This window comes from Nycticebus coucang, chromosome 10, assembly GCF_027406575.1.
Source record: "Nycticebus coucang isolate mNycCou1 chromosome 10, mNycCou1.pri, whole genome shotgun sequence".
NCBI classification, from domain to species: Eukaryota; Metazoa; Chordata; class Mammalia; order Primates; family Lorisidae; genus Nycticebus; species Nycticebus coucang.
The window spans coordinates 59257860-59280019 of NC_069789.1; the positions used below are offsets into that span (position 1 = coordinate 59257860).

At 41.3% G+C, this 22160-nt stretch overlaps 2 protein-coding genes across 7 annotated transcripts in view; both read right to left on the reverse strand.

The window, feature by feature from the left end:
- Positions 1–2249, reverse strand: part of PPFIA4 (PTPRF interacting protein alpha 4) — a 51649-nt gene extending 49400 nt beyond the window's left edge. For all 5 annotated transcript variants that reach the window (XR_008383173.1, XR_008383170.1, XR_008383174.1 and 2 more), the window contains exon 1: positions 2109–2249. The gene's annotated coding sequence lies outside the window, so the exon portion shown is untranslated. The remainder of the gene's footprint in view (positions 1–2108) is intronic.
- Positions 2250–5851: 3602 nt separating this feature from the next.
- On the reverse strand, positions 5852–21804 carry TMEM183A (transmembrane protein 183A). Of its 2 annotated transcripts, none has more exons than XM_053606775.1 (8): positions 20662–21799; positions 20379–20468; positions 19227–19394; positions 14551–14710; positions 13450–13630; positions 10940–11020; positions 8079–8234; positions 5852–6534 (listed from the first exon to the last, which is right to left on the reverse strand). In XM_053606775.1, the coding sequence occupies exons 1-8, from the start codon at positions 20768–20770 to the stop codon at positions 6349–6351; spliced, it is 1131 nt and encodes a 376-aa protein (XP_053462750.1). In that variant the 5' UTR covers positions 20771–21799; the 3' UTR covers positions 5852–6348. The 2 variants fall into 2 exon arrangements, 1 of the variants encoding a protein (XP_053462750.1); XR_008383175.1 differs by lacking the exon at positions 5852–6534 and adding an exon at positions 11583–11746 and having other exon boundaries at positions 8181–8234; positions 20662–21804.
- Positions 21805–22160: the final 356 nt, after the last annotated feature.

Here is a 22160-nt window from a genome sequence, read left to right on the forward strand (position 1 = left end):
CCTGAGATCCAGACTTCAAGGCAGCTTTCACTCCCCAGTCCTTCTGCTCCCTTCCTCCCCTCCTCCCCAGTGCATGCACAGGAGCAGTGAGTGTGCACACACACACTTCTACACCACCAGTCACCATGCCTTGTTTTTACAATCACCTACCTACCAACCCACCACATTAAGGCCTAAAGTCCAGGGGACAGTATCCCTGGCATTAAAAGGCCTCTGCTAACACCCCTGTATCTTCAGCTCCCAGGCCCCAGTGAGCCTTCATCCCTGCCTCATTACCACGACAGCCCAACTAAACACATCCTCTCGTCCAGCTCTAGCCATGCTGTCCTTAGAGGCTCAGGAAGGACCTACAAGTCATGCCTGACAACTCTTTCCAACTCTAAGACTTGAGCAATCAACTCAGACTAGGGACCCCAGAGCCTGCCTGCCCTGCCCTGCCCCTCCCATCCCTTCTTTACTACCCAGCTGCCAGACTTCATATACTCCACGGTTCTGACATCATGCCATGCTCAGCAGCACACACCCAGACACCACTGGATAAGAATTCCCTTCCATACCCTCCTCCCCCACACTCTTCCATCTTCCAGAAATGGCGTCTTCCACTGTGCAGAGTGTCTAGTGCATTCTTGGCCCCCAGTAACCATTGTGCTATTCGTGATCTCATCACTCTGAGACACCATTTATCCTAGGAAGCCTCCTCAGGCCTCGGGATAAAAATCTGAGATAATAACCAAGGGGAATCATTCAAGCTGTTGCTTTTGCTAAGGCAGCTTCCCTTGGGACTACCTGGCCAGTTAATAGTGATAGGGGACACTAAGTTAGAATCTGGTTTGAAAATCTGTTTGAAAGCACATGGACACAGTTCTTTCTTTCTCCAATTCAATAGCAATATAACAAAATGGGCGGGGGAGTTAACAGAATATCTACAATGTTTATTATATAGATGTATGTATATGTATATATCATTCACCTGCTCTATGGCCCCTAAATTGCCTTCAGAAGACCTAGCACCTAGCATGTATCTGGCATAGAGTAGGTACCCAATAAATGTTTGCTGGATGTTGAACAAAGTACTAGGTACAGCTCCAACAACTGTGGGAAGTCCCTGAAACCTGGCTCCTGGAGGGGCCCATTAAGATCACACCAGGAGGGGATCTCCAAACTAGGCAGAGCCTCCTTAACTCCTTGCTGTTCACACAGACGAGCAGAACAACCCCAACTGTCCTACCCCTCTGATGGAAACCACCAGCACACCTCTCCTCAAAGGTGACATCAGCTCTTAATGGCACCTTACTGGATCCCTCCTTTTCAAAGAAAACCAGCCACACCAGGTTTCCAAGTCCTCCAACCCGACCTCTGTCTTCTCACTTACCATTACAACCTCAAAATCAGTACCGGAAAACACCGTACTGTGTGGACGTAAATCAGCTCCTCACTCCCACCCTCCCAGTTCAGGAATCTCTATTCCAGCCCTCTTTTCCTGTTGCGCCCACCCCCTCCCCACCCCCACCAGGCCTCGGGTTGGCCGGTAGCTCCTTCCACCCCACCTCCCTGGCACTGCGGAGATGGTGGCATCTCTGGCACAGACTGAAGCTGGCAGCTCGAGGAATGGAGAGCTAACGATAGTAAAAAGGGGTGCTATGAGGAACGCGGAAAGGATTAAGACCCCCAGGAAGCGCGAAGACCTCAGCCCCTCAGAAGCTCTTGCTCAAAGGAGTGGTGCTGGCTTAGGAGCCGAGAGGCGCCTTTTCTCAGACTCTCGGGGAAGGGACATGGGGGCGCAGTCCGTCAGTTCCCACCGGGAGACTCGCCAACTCGGCCCCCTCCCCCGAAGCCGATGGAGCTGAGGGCGAACTCCACACCCTCCCTGCAAATCAGGCATCGCCCCAGCCCCTCATTCTCACTCCCAAGGGCACAGGGCACCGCAAAGGCCGGCGAGGGGCGGCAGAGGGTGCAGTATCGACGCCAGTCGGAGACAACACATCCGGAGTAAAAATGGGTTGTTCCCAAGGCGCGATAGACACAGACCCCTCCCCAAACTGTTGAAGAGAGCTGGAGATGTGAAAAATAGGCATCTTTCCCCCTCGATCCAGGCTGTGGGCGCTCACCTGCCTGCAATCGTCGAAGGCTGGACAGCTCAGCTCGGAGGCAGCGGGGAGCCGCCCCCGACCCGGGCAACCAGACACGTCTTAGAAGAGCCGAGCCAACGCCGAGGTAGCAGGCTGCAGCCTCTGCCGCCCAAGTGCCCAGCCGCGAAGCCCCGCCCCCTCCGCGGATCCCCGATCCGCCCCTAAGGGCGGGGCCTGCCCGCCGAGGCCACGCCTCTCGCCCCGGGCGCTCTTCGGCCCTAGCACGTGACAAGAGCGCCGCTTTGAGGCTGCCCGCCATGTTGGTTCGGCCTCGCGAGTCCGACGAAGCGACCGTGTGCCAGGGCTTTACCTGGCGGGAGTAAAACGTCGGAGGCCCAGAGTCCTGCGCACATCCTGCCTCTCGTCTTACCCTCCCCTGTTGTTCCTGGTCTAACAACCTGGTCCCTAAATTGGCTATAGTCCAGGCCTTGTCTTTCACACCTGCTCTCTCCCACCCGTTGGTGCCTTTTCCTTTGGTCGCGCCAATTTTTCTTAAGTGGAGAAAGTTGAAGCACAGATATCGTTCTGTAGTAGTATGCAGTGAATTTTGCCGCCTGCTTCCAGGCACCTGGCTGTTCTAACACTTGTTACTATGAAATGCAGTGTTTCTCTTATATACACACATAGTATGAAAAGTCTTCAAATGCCAAAATTTCTGACAAATTTTCACTAAACCTCTCCATTTTCCCTTACCCTGTCCCCTGTGGCTATTAATGCATCTTTCCCAGCTGGTTTGTGAATTTTCATCACAGTGCCTACTCAGTCCTTTACCAGTACCCGGTAAGAACTGATAGAAGTGTGAAGAATTTTTATATACATGCAATGTGTTCCTATGTATGTATTTATAGATACATACACAGCATGTACTGTATCAGCAGCAAATGCTATATTGAAATCAGTGACATACATAACCTTTCATTTATTATTTTTCCTTCAATATAGGCACTATTTGGCATAGCTTCCTTCCTTGCATCTGTGGAAGAAGGCAAGGAAATCTGAATTATTCTGATTTGAGAGCTGAGAATCCAATCTGAATTTGTAATGCAGTTGACCCTTGAACAAGGTTTGAATTGTGCAGGTCACTTACATGCAGATTTTCTTCCTCCTACTCCACCCCTGAGACAGACAAGACCAACCCTTTCTTGCTTTCCTCCACCTACTCAACATGAAGATAGCAAGTATGAAAACCTTTATGATGACCTACTTTCACTTAACGAATAGTGATTACTTTATCTTCCTTACAATTTTCTTAGTAATGTTTTCTTTTCCTTGGCTTACATTATTGTGGGCGGTTCCTGTGGCTCGGTGAGTAGGCCCCATATACCGAGGGTGGTGGGTTCCAACCCAGCCCCAGACAAACTGCAACAAAAAAATAGCCAGGCGTTGTGGCGGGCGCCTGTAGTCCCAGTTATTCGGGAGGTTGAGGCAAGATAATTGCTTAAGCTCAAGAGGTTGAGGTTGCTATGAGCTGTGATGCCACAGCACTCTACCAAGGGTGACATAAGGAGACATCTCAAAAAAAAAAAAAGAATTCAGATTATAATATAACATACAAAATATGTGTTAATCCACTGTTTATATTATCAGTAAAGCTTCCAATCAACAGTAAGCTATTGTAAGTTTTGGAGAAGTCAGAAGTTATACTCAGATTTTCAACTGTGCAGGGGTCTGCATTGTTCCAGAGTCAACTGTATTTTGGTTGACCCTGAAGAGCAAAATCATGGTATGTATTTAAGGAAGTTCTTAACCTGTAGTGTAGTAATTTCCAACTCTTAGTGGTCCAGGGTTCTCACTAAAAGGAAATCCCTCAGACACTTCACATCCTTTCACTAACTGAATTCCCCTTTATATGAATCATGCTAGACAAGGCAACTAAGCCAATGCAGAGGAAGGCTGAAGCCATGATAACCACTGATAACACACTTTACCAAGTGTTTGGCAATATTACGCTAACAGAACTGAGGCAATCACTAACTGAGCAATGACTGTTATCTATCATTATACCAGAGTTTGACACAGAAACTCAAAAAGTTGAGGGCAGCACCTGTGGCTCAAAGGAGTAGGACGCCGGATATGCCAGAGGTAGCAGGTTCAAACCCAGCCTCAGCCATAAACTACGAGAAAAAAAAAACAACCTCAAGAGTTGAGTCAGAATACAATTATCAAGCCAAATTTATTTCACGCCCTTTTTAAAGGTGACTCCTAATTGGGAGATACATTATGCACCAGGACAACTCCCTCCTGCTCCATGGCATCTTTAGTTCAGGGAACTAAGGACTTTGTGCTTCTCCACCTCAGAGAGGCAACCTTTGATTATACAGATCTGCAGGATGTTTATTGTCCTTAGATTTTTCGTTTTATCACTTAAATATCCAAATTCTTTTTCTGACTGACCCAGTAGCACATTCTGTATGAACAGCTTTAATACCGCCCTCAATGTGGGGCAAGGTTAGCTGTTAGCAGCAGTATCAAGCAGATGAATATTCTTTAAATAGCAGAGGGTAGGGAAGATAGTAAGGAAAAGTAACAAGCTAATTTATCAGTTTGATTCACAGTAAACTTTGCAAGATTTTCCTTTTTCAAGAATACTGTCCTGGGTTGGCGCCCATAGCTCAGTGGTTAAGGCACCGGCCACATACACCAGGGCTGACAGCTTTGAACCTGGCCTAAGCCTGCTAAACAATGACAACAACAACAACAAAAAAAATAGCTGGGCATTGTGGCGGGCACCTGTAGTCCCAGCTACTTGGGAGGCTGAGGCAAGAAAGTTTAAGGTTGCTGTGAGCAGTGACGCCATGGCACTCTACCAAGGGCAACATAGACTCTGTCTCAAAAAAAAAAAAGAATACTGTCTTATTGCCCACCTTCTGGCAATATCCAACTGTCCAGCTCAGTGGTTAATTTGAGGGGGTGAGAGGAGGGACAAGCAGCAAGATGTATCTTCTAAGCAAACAAAAAAACACCCATGATCCTCTTCTCTGGGTACACCAGGTACAGTAAGTCCTTTGACCAACAGGAGGACATAAGCATTTCTGCATGGATGAAAGGCCAGGTTTCTGTATGTACACAGCAGAAGCAGCACAGTGCTGGGCAAAATCACTAAGTGCTTATGGTTCAAGAGGCTGGTTTCAACATGCAATGCATTTTTTTAATGACTTTCAACATATTAAATGCCTAACAATTCAATGAAAGTACCACTATTCGGAAATCACCTTTCTTAGTTTGTTTTACATGTAATTTAGAAACACATATTTAAAAAGACTCTTTCATCAATCATTACTTTTTTGGCTGATTAGGGATAAAGTATACCACAATCAAATTTTTACTCACCCTTTTAGTTTTTTATTTATGTATGTACGTACATTCTGCTTCCTCCTCCTTTTTACCACCATCTACCACAAGAAAAATGAGACTGATCTTTTAAACTGTGGTTTAACAAAAAGACCTGGGTTGGAATCCTGGTTCCGCATTTACTGTTGTTATGAGTACAGTCACTGATTCAGTTTTCTCAACCATAAATCATAATGGTATCACCTACCTTGCAAGATTGAGAATTAGAGATACTATGTAAAGTTCCTAGTATAGTACCAAGAGTACAAAGTCATCATCACCACTATCAGTCTCATGCAAAAAAACCCCTAAAATTCAAAACTGGCAAAAGAATATGTATGCAATAAGTATCCAAAAATTATTTTTTAAAAAAGATACACAAGTTAATCTTATAAGACTCTGAAAACCCTGTCACCTGCTTTATTTCTGGAGTAAAGTGAAGAGAGAAGATAAAATATTCACTTGAATTTGAGTGGAAGCAATAGTAGCAACAATTTCAGGCTTCTAAAGTTCCTCTGATCCATAAGGGAATGCTGAAACATCCTTGTTTGGAGATTTTAAAGTTTAATTTTTCCCTAGAGCAAGATCAATCATTTTCTCTGGGATAAAAGAATAAAGAAAAACAAACTCAATAGCACCAAATGGGGTTTTAACACAGAAAACAGAGCCACTTCTTTCAAATGCAAATTTTTACATTAAAATATGTTTACAAATCATAGTTGTTTTTCCTCTTGATTCAACATTTCTCCCTCCCCTAACAGGAGCCCCAGGAACCTGAAGAGCATGTGCATTACTAATCAGATATATAATCCAGCTGCCCCTTTCAAACCGGTATCTGATTACTAATGGACTAGACTCAGGGCTGCACCCAAGGGATGGGAAGCAGTAACTATGCTCTCAGGGAGAATGGATACTGAGGATGCCACCAGTCAAAGAGTCGAACACTGTGCACTGGGTCCAAGATGACTTGTACACCCTGTTCACTGCGCAGTTTCTGACCACCATGGACGGGAGAATCTTGGAATACTAGTCTCACTCGATGATGCCTCATGTCTGTGCTCACATTGATAGTAAACTGAAAAGGAAAAGCAAATTCAGTATCCAACTCACATGACCTTGGCTTCCAGCATCTCATACTAAAATGAAACAGCCCAGACATAATTTATATTTACTAGACCCCAAGATTAATCTCTAAGTTACAACACCAATACCTGTGTAAACATACAAAAAATTAAAAGATAATTTTAAATATACCTTCGTATATTTAAACTATACTAAAGAAAGCCTCACAAATGGATGAATAAATCAAGATACATGTACACAGACTAGCATCAGAGCCAATTTTTTAAAATTTGGTTGGAGCAGTTAAGAGACAGCTGAAAGGGATGATAATGAGATACTGTCAAGTCAAACAATATACATGAAACATAAATATCCAATTTTTTTGTAAAATAAAATGCAAAATCTCTTAAGTATGTGTGTTTGTAGGTAGATTGGTCAGTATAGAATTGTATGAATATGAAATACATGGAGTATGAGTATATAACTAGGTCATTAATGTGGCTTAACTTGGAAGAGAGAGTTGCATATAATAAAAACTGCATATAATCTCAATTATACTAAATTAATTGAAAGAGTTAATATGGCTCGGCGCCTACAGCTCAACATCAGCCACCTACACCAGGGCTGGTGGGTTTGAACCCAGCCAGGGCCTGCCAAACAACGACAACTACAACAACAAAAACAAAAATAGCCAGGCTTTGTGGTGAGCGCCTGTAATTCCAGCTACTTGGGAGGCTGAGGCAAGAGAATCACTTAAGCCCAAGAATTTGAGGTTGCTATGAGCTGTGACACCACAGCACTCTACCCAGGGTGATATAGTTAGACTCTGTCTCAAAAAAAAAAAAAATAGTTAATATGTAAAAATATTAACAGACACATTAAAAGAACAGTTCCCAAAAGATTAATTGCAATCATAAGATAGTCACCTTTACTTTCTCAATATATTTGCGTATTACTTAAATTCTTTACATTTTTTATTTTACCATTAAAAAAAACTATTTTAATTGTGAAAGGGGAACCATATATATCTCTGAATATAATTCTAAGATACAGAAAAGATAATTACATGAATACTCCAGTTGCCAATCCAATTAAAATTTTTTAAAACCTAGAAAAAAATACAGCAGAGGCACATATGGTTTACTAATCTAATTCTAGCTAGGCCTTGGACAGTGACAGCATCATACAAAGGACAGAGCTGAGCAGACCATGCTATATTTTACTATCCCATTTATGACCCCACATGCATGCCTCAAGGTCCTAACAGACAGTGCTCACGTATGTCTCATCATTATTTCTAACAGGATAATGTTTCTCAATCATTAGTGATCACTATGCATGAAAACACAAAAACACTCCCTGTCCTACAGAGAAGTTAACAGAGCTAAAAATATTTTCAGATCTTAACATCTCCACAAATCTATCTATACCTAATATACATGACTGATTTCAGACTTATAAGTTTTCTCCCTTAATGGTTAAATATATAAGTCTGTCAAATCATATATATGAGAATCTACAAAATAACTGAAGATGACATCCTGAGTCTCTACTTACCAGAGTAAATATCATTCCCATGACAATTGGAATAAAGATGAAATTGAGGGTGGTGACCTGCAATAGGCAGCAGTCCTGATCTGGGTTTGTATGAACATCTTCATACTGAATGGGAGGCTGCAATCCTCCCATACACTTGCTCTTTAACCTAGGGGACTAAAGAGAACTGAGAATTAACCTAACTGCTTAGAAGAAAGGTATATGGCTCTAATATTCCATCACTGGAAATCCTATAGTTCAACTAAAGCTAGCAAGATATGCTTTTCTATTATTTCCACTCTGTATACACATCAGTTTCTGACCTTTGAAACAATGGGAAATATATCTGAATAGAGTAAATGTGACAATGGGTTTATGCTGCATTTAAATAGTGCCCCTTGCCATCAGACAACAAATGGAAACCTAAAGCCTCTATCAGAGGCTCTTTAATGTTTGAAAGATCATAAATTCCTATAATTTGTTAAACTCCAAGAAACACCTGCTGCACAAAAGGGGGAAAGCAGAAGCGGCCACCAAATTCTAGGCACCAAAAAACAAAGGAGTCACAAGTCTCAGAACTAAAGGAAATTTCAGCATTCACTTTCCTGCATCTCTTAGGCACATTTCACCACTGCTAAAATTGCCCCTCAGTCCCTTATCAGGAAAGTCCTACTGTCAACTTTCTACCAATGTGTAATGGATATCAGATTCTGGGAATCTTATTATACAAAAAATACCAGAGCAAAAATTCCTACTCACAACCACGTTTTTGAAATAAATCAATAGGAAAATATGGCTTACTTTAATTACAAAGGTATCTGTAACTACCCTACCATCAAGTGAGGAATAACTAACTGTATTTGTAATATGTCTCATCATGAAATACTAATAGAGGACACAGGTGACAAAATTGAGGCTGCTAAAGAATTACAGTTAGGTAAAACAGGTCCTCCCCATGGCCAAGATCTCAAGTGCAATCCAAGCAAAAGGCAGAAAGACATAGTGGACTATTGTTCATTCTTCTTATAAAACCCTTTTTGGCAATCCCTCTCCTCATGGTTTCCCCAAATTACCTCAAACATGAAACCATATAAATTATTGTTGTTTACTAATACACTGGATTTGACCAATAACAAAAAAATTTAAGCAAAAAACTTCCGTACATTGTTACAGTAAGTTTTTTCCTTTTTTGTTACTTTTTAAGAATTCAAATGAGCAGAAACGTTAAGAAGTCAGTGTAATAAACTTCTGTATACACTCCACCCTTGGGTATTTTGCCAGATTTACTCCCCCGCCCCGAATTACACACTTAGACATACACACCTACATACAAAAAAAAAAAATCACACACACTCTGGGAGGGAAAGGGGTGCGAAGTCATTTGAAAGTCACATTTACACTCTACCCTTAAATAATTCAGCATGGATAGACATAACCACAACATCATTATCACACATAAAAAAAAAGACAATAATTTTGTATTTTCAAAAAAAAATATAAATAATTTTGTATTTTCTACATCATATTCCAATTTCCTTAATTGCCCCCAAAATGTCTTTTACAGCTATTTGAATCCAGGATTCACTCCAGGTTTACTCTACATAAGGTTGTTACCTTTGTGACTTTCAATGTAGAATAGTTCCTCCTTCCTTTTCTTTTTTGGGCATTATAGGTTGAGTATCCCTTGTATGTTCAGGACCAGAAAGGTTTTGGACAGTTTTCAAAATTTAGCAATATTTGCCTTATACCAGTTGAGCATCTTTAATCCAAAATGCTCCAATGAGCATTTCCTTTGAGCATCTTGTTGATACTCAAAAAATTTCAAATTTTGGAGCATTTAAGAGTTTGCATTTTGGTCTTTCATGTTTACATGGATGGAGCTGGAACATATTCTTCTTAGTGAAGTATCTCAAGAATGGAAGAAAAAGTACCCAATGTACTATGAAACTAATTTAGGGTTTTCACATGAAAGCTATACCCCAGTTACAACCTAAGAATAGGGGGAAGGGGGAAAGGGAGGGGAGGGAGAGGGGAGGTGGGTAGAGGGAAGGGGATTGGTGGGATTACACCAGTGGCACATCTTACAAGGGTATATGTGAAACTTGGTAAATGTGGAATGTAAGTGTCTTGACACAGTAACTGAGAGAATGCCAGGAAGGCTATGTTAACCAGTGTGATGAAAGTGTGTCAAACGGTCTGTGAAGCTGTGAATGATGCCCCATAATCATATCAATGTACACAGATATGATTTAATAAAAAAAAAAAAAATTCAGTGTAACCTGGCTTATTGTACCCTCAATGAATCCCCAACAACAACAAAAAAAAAAAAAAAATTAAAAAAAGAAAGAGTTTGCATTTTGGGATTTGAGATGTTTAACGTGTATTATAGGTTTTGATATACATTATTTACAAGGCAATTTCACATCTACTATTATGATTTCAATATTTTGACCCTCCAAAATTCACGTTGTACCTTTATCTCCAATAGTATTAAGAGGTGGGACCTTTAGAAGATGATTAGGTTATGCGGGGCCCTCCCTCATAAATGGGATTAAGGCTCTTATAAAAGTCTTCACACAGGGTTTGGCCCTTTTTGGCTTTCCACCTTCCACTATGTAAGGACCAAACGTTCCTCCCTTCTGGAGGATGTATTAACAAGGGGCCATCTTGGAAACAGAGAGACCAGGACCTTACAAGGTCTCTTTAACCTGCCAGCACCTTAATAATCTTGACCTTCCTAATACCCAGGACTGTGAGGAAATGAATTTCTATTCTTTATAAATTACTCACTCTGCTATACATTGTTACAGCAGCACAGACAGACCAAGAAAAACATCTAAAGAACAAAATATTGCCTTAAAAACAAAAAGAAGACCACATACCTGTTTTTTAAACTTGAAGTTGAATTCCCACATTGGTTCCTGTCTGTTCCCAACAATCTTTCTGCACCAGAAAAGTAAGCACTGTAAGAGATACAAATAAAATAAACCAAGAAAAAAGAAAAAAATCAAAATACATTATAAAAGTTAACAAAAAATAATCAGCAAAAACCTCTGTTCAACAGCTCTAAAGTCAGCCACAGTCTCAATGCTAAGATTTTACATCGGCACAGACAGAGACCCCCAATTGACACTGGTGCAACATGAAAACAGACAATCCTAGGACTGTTTAGTAAAAAGAAGAGGGACCAATATAAGTCAACCTCAAAGACCACTGACATTAACCCCTATTGTTCTCCTCTTTAAAGAAAGAAAGAAACATGGTATCTAGAGATTGGGGCAATCTCTGATTCACCAGCTCACTCCTCTACATTAAAGTATTAGAGCAGCCAGTAGCCACCAGGCACGGTAACAAGGCCATAAGGCAGCCAGGGTGGGCTGGTCCTGTAGTAGAAGCAAACTGCTCAGGACCTTCTGGGAGCAGACAGCTGGTTTGGAAACTACTGAGCTAGGCTGAACTCAGTCTAGAATAAGCCCCTCAGTGAAGTCAGGCTACAGCTAGGGTTAAGCACAAGAAGTGAAGTACCTCCCAGGGGATAAGGGGTGGGTCGTCCGCCGTGCCAGCTGTCCTGCCCTTCAGACATGCCCTGTACGTCCTGCTGTTCCATCAAAAATAATGGGCTTGGCTTTAAGGGGAAAACATTTCTGCTGCCATCACAACGGCTCCAGTGTCCCACACAAGCTATGCTACTGAAAAGAGAGAGAGGGGGAATCAAATGCGAAAAGCTAGAGTCTAGGAACACGGGACAACTTCCTTTAGGCATGCTGGCAACTCCCTGAATGCCATGCGATTGTGGGTATACAAGTGGCAAGGCCATGCATGGGATACCTGCCACTGCAGGTCCCACACCCTCTTCACAAGATCTCTAACAAGGCACAAAAGAAGCAGCCAGGTGGCCTGGATTTACTATCTGGGTTAAGACCTTAGTTTTCATTCCCTTTGACTTTTTACAGTCTACTTCAAAAAAATTAATATATAGCAATAAGGATATGAAGATAAGAGTATTTTAGAATTTAGGCAGTAGCACTTGCATTATGCACTGGAGCCGCTAAGATGTGTCAAGCACGAGGAGTTTGCCCAATGCTGCTCTGCTCCCAGCAATTGATTCACTCCTGGCATGGCTAACTTAGGAATGATCCCCACCCTCACCATAGTTAGTCTGATACTATCCAATGTTTCTTGGGAGAGAGACACTGCACTGTGAAGTGATACACTGTACACTCATATTATAAGCAAAAGCAGCTGCTGGATGAAACCCTACTCTCCCAGCACTCTGCTCCTGCTCTAAATCTATCAGCTAGCATGGTATTACACAGCACTCAGCCAATGGCCCTGACCACCTTAGCCTGCAAGCCTGGGGAGGGAATCTTGACAATCCTGAAATCAATAGTACCTTTTTAATTAATATGTATGAAGTAGAATAGTATCACCCTAGAACTAAACTAGGGAAGAAGAATCATTATATAATGTCCATTACCATAAAAACAAAGTACAAGAGAATGGGAAGATTCTGATTCAACATCAGATTGTGGGTAGGAACAGACTAACAAAAACTGCCTACGAACTAAAAGATATGAAATTTAGACAATGGTATTAGTTGTACAGGAAAAGGGCTGAGATATCAATTTGCCTAAATAATCATATCTACTGTATCAGTTGAGATTTCATCAGGGGAAAGAGAATGGACCAAAAGCTAGTAGATTTATTTATAAATCAGAAGAATGCCAGAAACTTGAATATAAGGCACGAATATAAAATACTAGAGAAATCCTGAATTTAAAATAGCCTAAAAACATAGAAGAATTTTAGAGAACAAATGTCTATGAATCAGAGAACCTTATAATCTCTGAGATGACCCAATACAAGAGCCTAGCAATAGTCTGGCACAGGGCACTTAGTAAATGCTAAAGAAGAAAGCCTACACTAGAATCCTTTAAGGAAGTCAATAATAAAGGGGAACCCCAGATGTTCAGCTGACATCAGAAAGTGAAAATTAGTGAGTTGTTCATGTTATATCTTTGTATTGTGATTTAAAGCACCTTTTAAAAATTATAGCATACAGCTGCCATTTGACTTGTGCTCTTTCTAGCCCAAACCGTCAAAACCATTACATCTGAAGTGGTCCAATGTACAATGCATGAAAATAAATTAAAATAAAAGGAATAAGGAATATGCTAAAAGCACAAAAAAGCTTTAAGGTAAAGAAAAGCCAGACCAGCATAGCAGGAATGTCTTGAAGAAGTGAACCTCTGAGCCCTGCAAATTTACATCAGTGCCCTAGCAGCCTGGGACCCACACTCCTCCCCATCTAAGAAGCTGGAGACAAGCCATGATTAACAGATTCACCATACAAGAGTTCATTAGTCAAAACTCAATGCTAATTCTCACTTACTTTGGAATTCTTTAATGTGCTGGGAGTGCTTTCTGGAATGGCTGGATTCTTGGAGATTCGAGCAGCAAATGGCTCATACATATGGTACAAAGATCGGATCACACATGCCCGGAGACAGCGCAGCTTCTCCATTGACTCAGGTCGCAGGCGCAAAGGCAGAGAAGCATCCAGCGTGTAGTGCCTGAAACATGACACATTACTCCTACCAATATGTGACCTGTCTCTCCTGTTCTAGGTCAGTGTCCTAAGACTCTTGGTCTCCGTATGAACTTTACTGCACTATTATTACACTGCCAGTAGTTAGCTTGTCCTCATTATTTATACATGTATAAATCCCCATCTCAACCTCTCAGCAACTTTTGCTTCTTTGCCTTATAATCCTGTACTTCACCATCTATCTTAAAAGTTTAAATCCTAACTCTTTCACTCTACAAAAGAGCAAGCTCTCCAAATTGATACCAGTATAATATACTTCAGTTGCTCCAAAAGAACCTATAGTGGGGCAGAACCACCATCCCATCAGATGTCTCAGCAAGTTCTCTACTCCTTGCTACTTCAACATCCCTTCCCACGGCAACCTCACTGATAGTTTGCAATCTCCACTATAATTACACACCAGGCACCAAAAGCTAGCTCTTTTACTAATCATAGAATTCACTCACTCCTTACCACTACAACTACATATAAGATACCACAAATACAAAAACCATATGATACTTCATGATGACTAGCAAATCTAAGAAACAATTAATCCAGTTGGAAAAATAAGCATACTGACACCTGTAGCTTTTCAACATTCTAGCTAAAATAAACCTCTGAAGAAAAGTCAAGATAGCTCTTTTTGGGACCAGAAGCAAGACTTTTTGCTGTAAGTGGATACTAGCGGGTGAAAGAAAGCAACCAAAGGGAAAACAAACATTGGGATAATTAATAATATCAAATTTAAATTAGAGAGAGGCTCAAGGAGTCCACAGCTAGGGTCATGCCCAGACATGAAACAGAAAAAATAAGAGGAGGTCACCATCCAGTAAGTAGCTCCAAATCACAAATAGCAATGAAATCAGCTACAAAGATAACCAAGTGAGCTCTCTTTGGTCGCACCTTCGGTACAACCTGGTCCAAAAGGCAGCAGTGCAAGTGACAGTCCAGGCATTCTTACAAATCAGGGAAAAATTCACAATGTCCTCAGGACGGATATAAGAGGCCAGCAACAGCCAAATATCCATGGGATACTCTTCTCCTCCAGCCCCATCCAGGTCTTCTGAAATAGAAATTAGAATAATAATCTTTAGTCTTACACTACACACATATCTACTCAATCACTTCAATTATCCCAGAGCTTGCAATGTTAAGAAAAAAGCTTTAAATAAGTCCAAGGAACCCCTCACACTTATTTCCCATTTATTCTAGCTGCTAGAAATTTACCTCCTATTGCTCAACTGAATAGATCTTGTTCTTAAAACTTTTACTTCAGATTCAGTGCCCATAACTCAGTGGTTAGGGTGCCAGCCACATACACCAGGGTTGGTGGGTTCAAATCCGGCCTGGGCCTGCTAAACAACAATGATAACTACAACAACAAAACAAATCACCAGGCACTGGGGTGGGTGCCTGTAGTCCCAGCTACCTGGAAAGCTGAGGCAAGAGAATCGCTTGAGCCCCAAGAGTTTGAGGTTGCTGTGATCTGTGACGCCATGGCATTCTACCAAGGGTGACATAGTGAGACTCTGTCTCAAAAAAAAAAAAAAAGCTCAGTGAGTAGGGCACCGGCCCCATATACCAAGGGTGGTGGGTTCAAACCTGGTCCCGGCCAAACTGCAACAAAAAAAGAGCCAGGCATTGTGGCAGGCACCTGTAATTCCAGCTACTCGGGAGGCTGAGGCAAGAGAATCCCCTAAGCCTAAGAGCTGGAGGTTGCTGTGAGCTGTGATGCTACAGCACTCTACCAAGGGTGACAAAATGAGACTCTTAAAAAAAAAAAAAAACAAACTTTACTTCATGATGGTTTACCTTCTAGTCTGAAATTTTCAAAGTGCCTCTGCATACATTAATTATTCAATTCTAATAATTATTCAATGGAAATAAGGAACATATTATTGTACCCATTTTCCTAGTAAGAAAAAAGAACCTTGCTACCCAGTCAAGGTAAAGAGAACCCAGGTTTCTGACTCCAACTTCCAGCTGCACACTGTAAGCTGTCCTTCATTTCCATCCACTCACCAAACATTTTCTTCAGTTTGGGAACATAAAAAAAAATTTAAAAATTGATTTTAAGACAGTATGAGGAAACCTCAAAGTGTAAACTAAATAGATAACTAGTTAAGTTGCTGTGCATCATTACAATCTGTAACCTGTTACCTACAACCTGTTTACAGATATCCTCATCCGTAAACCTGTTTCTTTTCCTCTAGTTTCTCCTAGTTTCACTACCAGTTGGACCTATGATCCTGGCCAGACACATTCAATCACTCCTAGACAATGCATGGCTATCTTCTATTTCAGAACTTATTAGCATTAATTCTCTTAACCCTGAGTTCCACTATACTTCTCAGACACAGGTAATGTCACATACCTTATAAACATACCTAAATCTGGGCTAATCCTAACTCTAATCTTTATTTCAGACATAGTCACAGAACTGTGCTAAAACCAGATTTTTTCTTTCCTGGGCAAAACCCCCCTACACTACCTCCCCAAAATTGTCTCTGCTTTTCTAGCTGATTTCTTCCTGCAGCTCTATGATTCAGTCGGGTTCTTGCATTAGGTTCTTCACAACAGAGACCAGTGAGTCTAAAACAATTTCTCTCTACTGGTTCCTCTCCTTTCTTGCAATCTCCAATAACCACTCAAGGCGCAGTCTACGTCTGGGCCCCCTCCCCCCACATTACATCATCTTCTCTGAAAAGCAAATGACTATTAGAATTTCCTCTACTGAGACCCAAAGACTTTTACAAAGCAAAGTGCTATTTAAAATTTTTGGTCTTGGCTGGGCATATTGTATCATGCCTATAATCCTAGCACCCTGGGAGGCCCAGGCAGGAGGATCAATTGAGCCTACGAGTTTAAGATTACAGTGAGTTGTGACTATGTTACTGTATTCCAGCTTGAGTAACAGAGCACGACGTTGTCCCTAAAAATTAAAATTAAAAGTCAGGCAGTATAATTTAAAAAGCAGACAATAACAAGTGTTGGTGAGGATGTAGAGAAATTGGAACACATATATTGCCAAATTGGTAAGTCCCTCTCCACCAAAAGTTAAACACAGAATTTCCACATGATCCAGCAATTTCATTCCTATCTGGGCAAATGAAAACATACATCCACAAAAAAACTTGTCCATGAATATTCATAGCAGCATTGTTCATAATAAAATAGACAAACAAAACCAGTAAGATACAAACACACGCTACAATATGGATGAACCTTGAAAACAAGCTAAGTCAATGAAGCCAGATACAAAAGACCACATATTGTATGATTCCATTTATATGAAATGTATAGAATAGGTAAATCTATAAAGAAAGTAAGTACATTAGTGGTTGCCCAGAGTTGGAGAGGATTTTGGAGGGAATAAAGAGAAATGCTAATAACTATGGGGTTTCTTTCTGGGATAATGGAAATGTTCTAAACTTAAATCATGTTGACAACTACACAATTCTGTGAACATACCAAAACAATGAATTGTACATTTTAAAGGAATGAGCTCTATCTCAAGATCTGTTTTAATAAAAAAAGTCTAAGTCATTTTGTGGAGTTTATCAAAAAACAAACAAAAAACAACAAAAGGCTCGACACCAGTAGCTCAGCTGTTAGGGCACGGGCCACATGCACCAGGGTTGGTGGGTTCAAACACAGCCCAAGCCTGCTAAACAAACAAACAAAAAAAAATAGCCAGGCATGGTGGCAGGTGCCTGTAGTCCCAGCTACTAGGGAGACTGAGGCAAGAGAATCACTTGAGTCCAAGAGTTTGAGATTGCTGTGAAAAAAAAAACAACCACCAAAACAACAATTCCCTAATGGAACAATGGTGTTAAGAATGGATTTTAAGCAAGAAATTGTGAACAAATGAATTGGGAAGAACGTCAACAAAAGTTGAGTATCCCTTATCTGAAATGCTTAGAACCAGATGTGTTTCAGATTTTGGCTTTTTCCAGATTTTTAAATAATTGCATTATAATCACTAAATGAGCATTCCTCACCCAAAAATCAGAAATCCAAAATGCTCCAATAAGCACTTCCTTTGAGCACCATTCCAATGCTATAGAAGTTTCAGATATTGGGGAAGCGCCTATGGCTCAGTGGGTAGGGCTCCAGCCCCATATGCTGAGGTTGGCAGGTTCAAACCCGGCCCCAACCATACTGCAATAAAAAAATAGCCGGGCATTGTGGCAGGTGCCTGTAGTCCCAGCTACTCAGGAGGCTGAAGCAAGAGAATGCCAAGCCCAGGAGTTGTAAGCTGTGTGACACCACGGCACTCTACTGAGGGCGATAAAGTAAGACTCTGTCTCTACAAAAACGTTTCAGATATTGGAGCATTTCAGATTTTAGATTTGGAAGGCTATAACTGTATTTATTTTTGGATACTGAAAAAGAGGATATTGCTGACAGTAACTGATGTAACTGGAAAGCAATGTCATTTCATTAATTTATTTCTTTTTTCTTTTGTCACAATGGGTAGAGTGCTGTGGCATCATAGCTCACAGCAACCTCAAACTCTTGGGCTCAATCAATCCTCTTGTATAGCCTCCCCAATAGCTGGGACTACAGGCACCTGCCACAAACATCCAGCTGTTTTTTAGAGACAGGGTCTCACTCTTGCTCAGGCTGGTCTCAAACCCATGAACTCAAGCAATTCACCAGCCTCAGCCTCCCAGAGTGCTAGGATTACAGGTGTGAGCCACAACACCTGGCCCATTGATTATTTCAATGTATTCTAATAAATATAAATATCTGTTATCTGATTCTCAAGTTGAAAGTTCTGGTATATCTGAAACCAAAAATAACTCAAATCATTTACTAATCAGCTTTCCCATAAACCTAGCTGATCACCAGAACCACTTTAGCTTTAAGAATTCTGCATTCTACCTCAAGAGATTCTGATTCATTAAGTCTAGAGCATAATTTGGACTCTTAACGATGGTTTGGCATATTATATGTCATCAATTTATTACTGTTTCATTTGTAAAGTTTTATCACCATTAAGATATAAACATCACATACTTTTCTATTTCCCACAGTATCTATTACACATAAAGTAGACATTAATAACTCCAGAACATTTAAAAGCCTATGATAATATCTAAGGTTATGTGAAATAAAACTGGTTACATAAAAATTCACATATTTGGGAAAATACTTTTTCATCACATCATCTACCTTATAAATTCAGAAATCCAGAAATGCAAAAGCTTGCATTCACAATGCCATGTGAAAAATACTTTTTCATCACATCGTCTACCTTATAAATTCAGAAATGCAAAAGCTTGTTGCATTCACATTGCCCATGTGTTTTTACCTAATAACATATATTCAATGAACGTACAGCTCATATCTCCAGAATCTACTTTTACCAATCTCCTTCCCTTTTAAATTTAGACAAAAGCAAAAAGCCCAGGAATATTAAACTTTGCCCTACTACCAAGATTTTAGTTGAAAGCCAGGTTTTCTCCAAACTCCCCTGTATCACCTCTTATGTCTCCCCTTACGTTGAGAAAGTAACAGCTTCAATTTATCACCACAGACAGGACTAACAAGTCAAAAGAGAGCAAGCCCTGTACCTTTATGCCTTTTACTCTTCTTTTTTCTGGAGACGATTCTCTCATGGATGCTTTCCTCCTGAGCATCAATCTCATCACTGCTGTCAATGATATCACAGGACTCACCAGCCCCAGAAAGAGCTTCCTCTGCAGGAACCTGGGAAGCTTCCAAGCCACAAAGAGATTTTACTAGAAGAAAATAAGGGGAGAATGAGATGGTACACAGTTCCACCCAGAAATACAAACAACTGAGCCAAGGTATCAGCAACCAGGAAAAGGAAAGAAAAACCAAAATGTGAATTTGCTGGAGAAAGCTGAGACTCTCTTGCTAAGTTTTAAAAAAAAGAAAGAAAAGGAAAGGAAAAGGGAAAAGAAGGAAGTTGGAAGCAAGGAAAGAATGAAGAAAGAAAGGAAATACATTTTAGTATATTAAAAAATTGGAAAGCAATGGACAAACTGACTCCAAAGTTACAGAAACGGACTCCTTAAAAGTGTGGAATTCAGCACCGAAGGGAGTCCACTATGAACCCCTAGAGGATATAACAAAATTTGGGTTGTAGGGATGGCGCCTGTGGCTCAAGGAGTAGGGCGCCGGTCCCATATGTCGGAGGTGGCGGGTTCAAACCAAGCCCGGGCCAAAAACCACACAAATAAATAAATAAATAAAACACAAAAGATTAAAAAAAAAAAAAAAAAGAAAAAAAGTTGAGTTGTAGTCTGATAAATTTTGAGGAGCTATATTTGAGGGGGATTGAATCCAATTTAACCTTGAGAGTAGGCATAAAATATATGTCTTGGGGACCCATGTATAAAAAGCTCGAAAGCAAGAGAAACACAGGGAAAAGTAAATAACACTCCAAGGTTATTACGCAAGGAAGCAAACTGCATAGTAAAATGTTTGTGAACTACTGGAAAGAGATTAACGCCCAAGAAGGAAGCAGTGGGAACTTAAGAAGAGTGTGCATACATTTTTTTAATGCAAAGGCAGAAATAAAATATTTCTGCTACAGAAACTGCTACTCTTGGCTAATCCTCCCCCATCTCCAATATAGGCGTAAACATTAAGAGCAAACATGTTTATGGGAAGATGCCCAGAGGACTGCAAGAAAAAAACACTGAGACAGAATCCCGTGAAAATAAAATACTAGGCCTGAATCTTAAAAGAAAGCTTACCTTCCTGCTGAACAGCGTTGGCGACGGCTTTCTTGACTCGTCCAGACCTCACGACTGCCGGATCCGAGTTGGCATAATCCGCCACGGTCACTGAAACACAACACCAACCCTCAAAGAAGAGGCCTCCCTTCAGAGTCTTCCCCACCTGGACCTCCTCTACGCTTCAGGTGCCTCGCCCCAGCCGTTCTCCCAACGCAGGCTGGCGAGCGTTCGCCACCACACTGCCTGCCCCTCTGCCCGCCACTAAACCTTAGTCTTTCGGGGTCCCTACCCCCTTGCCCACCTCGACCGGAGCAGGCGTCGTGGGCCCGGAATTTGAGTCTCTTTCCTCTCTTGGGCATGGCGACCGTTTCGGGGCGAGGCCGGTCTAGAAGGCCGGGACCCCGGGCCATGTCTGGAGCCGGCGAGCCTGCCCCAGGAGCCGCAGGCCAGCTCCGCCCGGTTCCGCGGCCATTCCTCGCCTGAGGCTTCCGTTCTCGCGAGGACTTTAGTCCAGGACTCCAAGTCGCGTTGGCGGCCGACGCCCCTCTTCGGAAACCAATCACCTCCAGGTTCTCGGTTACGTCATCATCCGGCGCCTGCGGACCCACCTGGGTCCGAATTCCAAAGCCGCGTAGAGCGGTGTTTTACTGGGTGGTGTCAGTTTTCGCCGTGCGTCTTGCGTAGTTATTGGTGTCTCAGACCCGGAATCCACACCTGCGTTGATTAGAACTGAGCGTTTACATCCTGGTCTCCCGGATTCTTCTAACGCTTCTGTCCATACTTGCCTTCGTTACCCAAATAACACATACATTGTCGTCGTCTTGCTCTGTCTCACTGGTGCCACAAAGACTGAGCTCATGCTGTTCCAACATGGATCTGTAAGAGTATTCACTAAGTTCCTTTACAAAAGCTACAAATGTCTGAATTATCAAAATAAAGGAAGGGGTTCTTAAAAGTTTTTCAGTCTATCCCTACACACTAAAAATACTAGAAGGATCCAAAAGGAAGGAACACCTATCGTCCTTCCTTTGTATTTAGAGAAGTGACTCACTGAGGGAAAGTTAACTCAGGGAGCAGGACCTTACGCTAGTATCACCAGTACGAATAAGAAGTTATTTGGTGTTCAGAGTTATGTTCTTTCTCCTTTTAACTTCTTGCTGCTTCCAGAAGGTGATAATCCCTGGCTTGATAAATAATACTTAGGGCCCGGGCATCCAACCTGCTGGATCCACCCTAAGATAATGTATTTAGGAGGCGCCTAGTTTTAATCTAATTAGTACATGGAAGTTCGATAGGAGAAAAACGCTGGCCTTTTACTAACATCGTGAAACAGACTACCACCAGGGGTCGTGCTAATAGGCTTAACTCAATTAAGAATCCCAATTGAAACAATATAATTGATTGTAATCGTTAAATAATCAAATTTAATTTCTCTAAAGTTATAACATGAAATGCTATAACTTTGGTAATATACTATTTAGCAAAAGAAAACTTTTGAATAATTTTTCCGTGTATACATAATTCATGTTTGTAGTAAAGTTCAAAATGCAGAAGGTAAGCACTGAGCTTTCTCATTTTACAATGTTAGATAAAAAATTCATGAAGCCGACGATCCTGTTGAAAACCCTAAGGCATTTGGATTCTGGAGGGAATCAGAGATGCAAGAAACATAAGCCCTATTAGTACACTGTCACTACCAAAAACTTATAGGTTTTAACTGAAATATTATCTTATTTTTGAACTGTATGATTACATTTTAATACATTGGATGAAAGAAATGCTAGTTCCCAAAACCGTTTA